Raw genomic sequence first — 8,532 nt, forward strand, 5'->3', positions numbered from 1 at the left:
GTCAATTTTCCCTGAATACACAGTGATCGATGATTATTTAGATTCAGATAAAGTCCCTGGCAAACTAGAACAATTGACTTTCCTCAATGTACCTATAGAATAAAACGGATTGGATAGTAGATAGGTAGATTGCACAGTATTCCTTTGGAGATGTCCTGATTTTGCTTTTTGAATGATCCTCCTGGGGAAATAAAGTTCAAACCAGAATGGCACTTGGCATGGTGTATACCTCCACCAAGTGCCTCAGATCTGTTACAGAGCCTCTGCCAATGAGGTTAGGATTTCACCATTGTTTGCTGTGAGGTTGTTTGGTTTGTTAGCAGAGTCAGGCAATGGGCCAAGAATGTTGGTGGTGCTGATCCACCTTGTGGGACACCTAAATGAAGACCACTGGTGTCATAACCTAAAAGATGTTTAATATGCAAATTGATTTCCCTGTGTGTATTCTGACAGAGTGGTGCAGCCCATGGGCATTAGTGTTTCCTGCACTTGTGTCAGAAGAGCAAGGACATAGAGGAAATTACAAGTTAGATGATTTTTCAAACTTCATAAAAGAAATAAGTAGCCCGTTTTGCAGTCTCTCACGAGAAAAGTAGCCCAAATTTCTATTGTGATCTATTAAAAAAATCATTGTAATTAACGTTTTGCCCTATACTTTTTCACCTGATTTCTGATGGATCCTGTGATCTTCCATGCCGTTAAAACAACACATTGTAGTTATTTTACTTTAAAATCATGTCTTCAAATTCATTTTGATGCTCTACTTACTGACAACACAGAGGAGAATGGAGTGTCTTACATTGCAGTTGGTATTGTACAGTGTAACATTGTTTTTTCAGTATTGTACATTGATGAACTGATAAAGAAAATGGCACAGATTGTGAAATGATAGTTTAAAACACCACAGATTTTTAAGAATCTTTACTGAAAGTGTTTTTCCCCCACATTTTCTGAAAATGGCCCTCATGTCCAAATTGATGCATTCATTGGACATAAAAAAGTAGGCTACCATATCCAAATGAGGTCAAAACACCTTTTACGTAAGTGCATGAGAGAATAATTCCCACACTGATAACACAATATCTCAAGAAATCATGAAGGATTACTGATTACTGTTTGATTGTATAGGTGATTGCAAATAGCATCGTATATGCAGTAGTAGTGCACTTCCACCAAAAATTACAAGCTTATAGCTCATCTTTAATTAAATGTAGAAGTCTTAAAAATATCTCTATAATGGTATTATAAGGAAATGATAAGAAACACAAATTTAAATGTAGAACCGTGTAGATATCGGCATCAGATCATCAGATTGAGATTAATTGAAGCTTGTTTAACATTGCATTATTCCGGAAAAAGTTCAACATACAATGCTGTCTGTCAATTACTGTAGTTTTTATCAATACCACTGATTGTCAAGGGGGTCCATCTGGAGCTGGTTGCCCAGGGGGGGGTTGTGTATTGCTTCCAGGAGGGGGCCGGACCCCTCCAGTGTGGGTCACTCGAGGGATGATCACAAAGACCAGCACACCCACTAGCATTAGTGCCACGGTGACAGCTATGATGGCTCCCACTGCTGCGTAGTAGCACTGATTGGAACGGAAGACACGTCGCATGTGACTGTGCATTCGGTTAGGGGGGCGGCCCACATCCACGCTGGTGACTGGACCTGTGACACCTGACTCCACCAAGCCCAGAGAGCGGCTGTTACTCACTGTCTGTTGTTTCTTCAGTGTCGTGGTGGTTGGATCCTGGTGTGTTAATTTGCTTTTCAGCTCCAGCTTGCCCTTATTACGTTTGAAGCGCACTGACAGTGCTCTCTGCATCTCAGGTGGAAGCTTCTGGAACACTTCCTGGTTGTTAACCAGATGTGGAAGATCACGACCATGTGGTAGCTGTGTGACTTCACGGCACACAGGACAAGAGAGCTGCTTGAGCTCTGGAGAGCTCACGTTGATCCGAGCGAGGCACTCCAGGCAGAAAGTATGGCCACAGGGAAGAAGCTTGGGTGTTTTGAATACATTATCATAGGCACAGAAACATACAGGACATTCTGTGTCTCCTAGAAAGTCATCATTAGGGGACACTGGTGACCTATGCTGATTGCCATGGCTACTGTCTCGCCTATGTGCTTCCTCACTTCTCCCACGCTCTCTCCTCACTTGTCCATCGTCCCTCTCTTTCTCCCTATGTCTTCCTCTGCTTCTCTCCAAGTGTACAGAGTCACTGCTACGGCTCCTTTGGGGACCCCTGTCTGTGTGATGTCTCCTCTCTGGCTTGCGGTTCTGCGGCTGGGTGCTCTTGGCCTTCTGCTCCTGCTGAGGCTTTGAGTGTTTGGTTTTGGGTTTGGAACCTCTGCCTCCCTCTTTCCTGTGATGATTGGCATCTTCACTCATTATGGAATCAACAAATGGACAGGAGAATTGAAGAAATGTAGGAATGGATGGAGTTCGTAAATAGAACCTTCAGGTGTCTTGTCTTGACATTCTGCAAAATAATAAGATTGATAAATTATCATCATCCGCCAGTTCACAAAATGATAATTGTCCCAACTTAATAGGACACTTATTAATTGACGATTATTGGAACTGATTCCATTAAAGAATATTATTAGAGCATGACAATTTTTTCCTGTGGCTGACTATTACCATGAGGGACATTCTGCTTCAAGTATTACAAGTACTTTGACATTTGTGCAAATTTGACATTTGACAAACCAATCCAACAACAGCTTTGTTTTAAAAAAATGTCTGATAACTAAGCCCATTTATCAGAAATACAAACACGTTGATCAGTCCGAACCAAGTTTGTAGAAATTTTGGCCCAATACTCTGACATTAAAGTAGGTAGTGTTAGTGGTCCTGGCTGCATGATCCCTCTGCCACAGGTTCTACCAAATGTCAGTTGATTTAACGTGGATTTGGACATTTCAAATGCAAAACTTCCTCTGCCTCTGAATTGCTTTCTGCTTTTTGTTGCTTCAGCTCCAGATATCCAGATTCTGTCGCAGCATTTCCTGTCACAATGTAGAATTCATAGCTCTGTCAGAGATGACATGCTCTCCTGATCCTAATTAGTCCGTAAATTAATGTGTATTTTGGTAAATACATATTTGATTAGAGAATAGAGGTTTATAGGTTTCTTAGCAAACCTTTTTGAACAAGCTACTTCACAATTGCAAACAATGTATTCATAATAGGCTATTCATAAAACTGCCTGTTACAATGACATTGTATACCTGACTGTGTTTCTAGTGCATAGAGTAATGCCATATTTCAGAACAATCCACAAACTTTCGAAGGGTTTACAGATATTCTCTTTACTGTTTTCATTTTTTTGGCATGGATATAAACACACACACACACACACACACACACACACCTCTTACACACAGTGCTGAGTCAGCACTGTGACGCTTGTCAACATTCTTGTACAGTTAATCAACAGGAATATTAGCACAGACATTCTTACATATTCCCAGAATTACACAATAAATTGTACTGGGTGATGAGACCTTTTGCCTTCAAACTGTACTTTTACTCACTGTCCAGTATATGGTGAAAACAAGCTTGCATAGGAACTGTATGCACTCACTTGTGGAAATGTCTTGATTTGAAGAAGGCAGCACAAGGTTGTTAGTATCCAGTGTAAAGATAGCCAACAAAAGTGTTCCACAGCATATTCCGTACAAGCCGAGGAATATCGTAAGGATAACCTAAAACTATTTCAAATATGCAGCGAATGTAGGCAAAAACACATCTATGTTTCTTCACTCATTGTTATGTTTTCCTTCTCATCTGTGGCTCTTAACTACACTTCCTCACTGCAGGAGTCCACCTCCCACCCATCTTGTCTGGTCAAACCTGTCCGACCAGTCTGGGTAGTATTTTACACTGTTTGGTGGGAGAAAGAGCCGTCATGCTGCTATTCAAAACAATGTCACCAGCATGCGTTATCATTCCATTGCATATTTGAATATCTGTTTTGCAATACCGGTAACAATACACTACAGTCCTGATACTTCCTGACAATGACAACATTTGAGAAATCACAGAAAAGCCACATAATTAGGATAAGCAACATTGCAGGCTTATTTGATGTAGGACAGGGAAGAGTAGAGGTTGATAAAGAATATCACACATAACTGGATACACCAGGGATATAGGGGTTGATATGGAAAATTACAGAGAACTAGAAAAACCAGAGAGGTTTACCGCACTGAAGCCCAGACTCATACCTGACATACCAGGAAAAAAGGAGTTTTGTTCCTCTTTCATGATCAGATGGTTTCTGTTGTACATGTATAATATAATATTCAAATATATTCAAATTACAAGAACTTGCAGTTTGCTTTATTGTCTGAATTTATTTTGAGACACTGAGGCTCAGACTGGGCTATTTGCCACATAAAGTATGCATTTACGTGGACCACTGGTTTGCACAAAAGGTCTGTCAATTATTTTTTCTTGCATGTCATGTATAGACAAAACACACAAATACAATAGAGAAATGGAATGTCAGGACACAATTATCCTCCATTTCATTTAGTCATTACAATGTGAAATATAAGACAACTAATGACTTCCCACAACAACTTAGGCCTATACCATGTGTCTACATAGTAGTCTTAGATAACGTATCAAACATTTGCTTTAATTGTTCAAAAGAAATCTGCACTGGAAAAAAAATAATTTAAATGAGGACGATTGTTTTCTATGTGTGTTATAAGGTAACGTACACACTTTTTGTCAACTACAACAGGCATTTATAAAAAATCAATAAAAATTAAGCAATATAGGGCAGCTCTGCCCTACGAAGGCAAAACGCCTTAACATCATGTTTGGTCAAAAATGAGTTAATGTCATTTTTGGGGTATTTGAGACCTCCTTTATCATGTGAATAAATATCGTGAGTCAATTTAATCGTTTTAACGAAAAAATAAAGGGCTATGACAACCGTAACATCCAAAACCGTAAGAGAAACCACAGCAGAACGCCTTACAGTGTTGTTACGGCTCTATAGCCTTTGCTCCGGCAGCTGAAGTGGAGTTGAGGTGTTCTGGCTTTGCTGAACCAGGCAGCAGGAGAGATGTTACTGTACCGCTGTGATGTTACTGTACCCTGGCTTTGTCATACCGTCAAAGTTTGCCGGTTGTATTCTACTTCAGCTAGCTCGTGAGAACATAGGCTAGCACCACTTAGCTGGCCAGACAAACTGCTCAAAGTATGCAATTGGAAACAAAGCATTCAGATGGTATGCAGCTTTTATAGGCTGTCATTCATGTTATGATTTTCGTTCAGGGCGATGGTTCAGATCTGACGATGTCAGTGACAGCCCGGAGCTAAATTCAATCTGTGTCACGTAGCTAACGTTGAGGCGGACACACCTCCTCATTTGGCGGAGCCTCACATATCAGACGCCGAAAACCAATTATTAAAAATACAGGCATCCTACCTTCCCATGTAATCCGATTTCATCCATGGAAGATATAATCCATAGCAATTCACGAAATCTGCTGTATCCAAAACAATCCATGCATGTTTGAACCATTCCCTTCATGCAGGTGTTCATTTCACAACTCCATAATGTCACTAAGATAGTTATCGTTAACAAACTTGGCTAACCCCAATGGTAGGCTACTTTTATGTAAAAGTAATTCCAACTTTTTTTCGGTCGACTCTATCTATTTTTTTCGGCCGACTCTGTCTATTAAAAAGTAGTAATCCAAGTCGAGTTCGCTGACTGTGCATCTTGAGCAGTTTGGTGCCATTTAACCTTTAACCCTTACATTTGATTGACCAGCTTGGTCACAAGGCGCTGCTCTTTTCACGGATAGGTATTTTGTAAACATGGAATTTTGTTTTCTCCAGTATGGAGGATATGGCTAAACTTTCTTCCTTAGGTGATTTGTTTTGGGCCTGTGTCTCATGAACTAATAGATCAAATTAAATGTTGTTAGGGTCAATCAGTATGCATATTCAATGTCAATGAAATAGGTATGCTGATGATTTATTCTATAATAAAATTATAATTTATGATTTATTATATAATAAAAATATATAATAATAAATATATAACTATCAATTACTGTAGCTAACTGTAATCATCATCATTGAACTGGCTATTTGCAGACTGTGCGCCCTCTGGCTCATGGCTTATTAATAGAAGGACTAGTTTACCAATATCAATCATCTCCTTGTTTACCATGATGACTAGACCTTGGTTAGGTGTTCTTATAATGGATGTAAGTATGTTGAACAGCAAGCAAATATTTATTATATGTCAGTTACTGCCTTTTGCCTTTGCACGACTCCTCATTTTTGGCACATGATACAAAGGCAGAGTACAGTAACAGCCAAACAAGGGTCAAAGGTCAATTTTGAGCTCAAGATTTTTTGCATACAGACATTTCTTCACTATAGCAACTACTTGTCAAATTTTTGGAGTCCTACCTAAAACACTTTTGTCTGGACAAAACAGAAACTTTAAAGTCATTTTTCTCAGTTTCACACTCTAGCGAGTTAAGGTCTTTTGCCTTTGCAGGGAGGCCTGGCCATATTTCACCTCTGCTGAATACATAGTGTCAGAGGGCAATAAAAAGGTAGCCTTAACTTCTTGTAAAGGATTTAGGAATCCTGTTTGACTGGTACCTTCAATACATGACAAAAATACAGACTTAGAATGCAGTCTTAGACAAGGATGATATTGTGCTTATGCACACTGCCCAGGGCCGGTTCAAGCCTACTACATTTGGGTGGGCTGGTTGAAATTTTGGGTGGGCAACATAGCAAAGCGGTCAAATTGGATCAAAATTTTATTATCTTTAATATTTAATTATCCGATCAGAACACATGGAACTGGTTATGTGGTTGTTGCCATGCAACATTGCTCAATCTGGGCACTCTCTACTTTGTACCGCTCAACAAGTTCAGTTGTGACTTTTTGAGTGCTTCTCTGATACAGTATTTAGGCTAAGAGATGGTACAGGCAGGTCAGCATAGTTGATCTGTTGACTGTTTGCAGGTAATGGCATGTCTCGTAGGCAGAGAAAAGCAGTCCACTTAATCAACAGTCAGTGTACTGATGAAGGAATAGATTAATTAAATAGACAGACATGGAAGGTTTGCAAAGTGATATCATGCTCCCTTTAAAGAATAGTTTTAGTACTTACAAAACAAAAAATACAGTATTTTATTTTGATACATGTGTGGCCAATGTATTTTGTAGTCAATTTGATTTAAAATTAGGGTATTTGATATTTAATGTTGATGTATTTTTGCCCGTCCCTGCCAACAGCTAGAGTAGGCAGGCAGCTACAGTGCTGCACTCTGGGGACATCTTTAAAATCATGCCTCCCAGAGTGTAACACTGTAGCTGCCTGGCTACTCTAGCTTTTGGCTGCAGCAACTTGAGCTAGGTAGCACCGTTTTCGGGGGGTTGTCTCGTACCGACAGTACTCAGTGACTTCGAGAGACAGAGATCTACTGTATCTAAAATGGCCAGTTTTCCTTTAAGGCATCGGGGGTACACACATACATAGGCCTACTGCACAGCTATGTACCAGCTAGCTACCATTACACTCAACACTAACTCATCTACATCCAAGCTGGGTTTGAGGCTGCACACTGCACAGATGCACAACTGAAAAAAAAACGTAACCTAACTTTGTTTGGGTGGGCAAAACACAATGCTTGGGTGGGCTTAGCCACACTGGACATGATTTACCACTGGTTGCTACATTTTACTACTGGGGATGGTTACAAAACTCATTGTTGTATCCATTACCAAAATGTGGAATGGCCTTCAGTCAAGTGGCAGAAGAGAGACATTGCCTCCTCTTTGTTTACGAAGCAAACTTCACTTTTAAATGCCAAATCATAGTAAGAGATGGTCACAGGAGTTTAAGACGTTTCTCAGACCAATACTGAGCATTGTAAATCGATATTTAGGTAGAATTTAAGTGGATGTTCAAATGGAATACAACTCAGGAGTCTGAGACCTAATCAGTGCATGTATCAATTTACCAATGTAAGGGTTTTTTATTTATTTTCAGATAGGTTTTGTTACTTATTTGTTCTCTACCTGTATAATTTTTGTCTCAAACAATCTTTCCTTTATCCATCTCCTATTGACTGTATGCCCATGAGGAAACTCGGGGCATGTAGGAAACAGTTAATACTTAACTCATTCAATTCCCCCTGAATATACAGCATATCAAAGTCTGTACAGTTATGTTCATCTAATCTGGACAGACAAACTACTTGGCCATAAACAAACCTTTAAGCTTTAAAAAGGCCATTGTTTTCTGCTGAATAATGGTTGTTGATGATGGGACATAACTTCAGCAGTGCATGCAATAACTTATAGAAACAGTGGGGTAGAAGACGTGTGTTGAAAATTAATACCTGTAGAGATTTTCCAATCATCCTTTAAACCTTGCCTTTAGAGGCTTGGCATTTGGATTGGTTTTTAGACATTTGAAATGCTGTTAAATCTAATTGGCCCATTTCACATTCCACAGTGGTTAATATT

General features: G+C 39.5%; 1 protein-coding gene across 2 annotated transcripts; it reads right to left on the bottom strand.

The window, feature by feature from the left end:
* Positions 1-396: 396 nt before the first annotated feature.
* rnf183 (ring finger protein 183) lies at positions 397-3,850 on the bottom strand. Of its 2 annotated transcripts, XM_076281193.1 has the most exons (3): positions 3,595-3,850; positions 2,803-3,016; positions 397-2,487 (listed from the first exon to the last, which is right to left on the bottom strand). In XM_076281193.1, exon 3 carries the CDS (start codon positions 2,394-2,396, stop codon positions 1,416-1,418), a length of 981 nt encoding a protein of 326 aa, XP_076137308.1. In that variant the 5' UTR covers positions 2,397-2,487; positions 2,803-3,016; positions 3,595-3,850; the 3' UTR covers positions 397-1,415. The 2 variants fall into 2 exon arrangements, with proteins under 2 accessions (XP_076137308.1, XP_076137307.1); XM_076281192.1 differs by lacking the exon at positions 2,803-3,016.
* Between the last annotated feature and the right edge of the window lie 4,682 nt (positions 3,851-8,532).

The sequence above is a fragment of the Alosa pseudoharengus genome, unplaced genomic scaffold, assembly GCF_046254945.1.
Source record: "Alosa pseudoharengus isolate Yale_2024_CS ecotype anadromous, Long Island Sound unplaced genomic scaffold, YU_APseudo_1.1 YU_APseudo_1.1_scf_12, whole genome shotgun sequence".
Lineage (NCBI taxonomy): Eukaryota > Metazoa > Chordata > Actinopteri > Clupeiformes > Clupeidae > Alosa > Alosa pseudoharengus.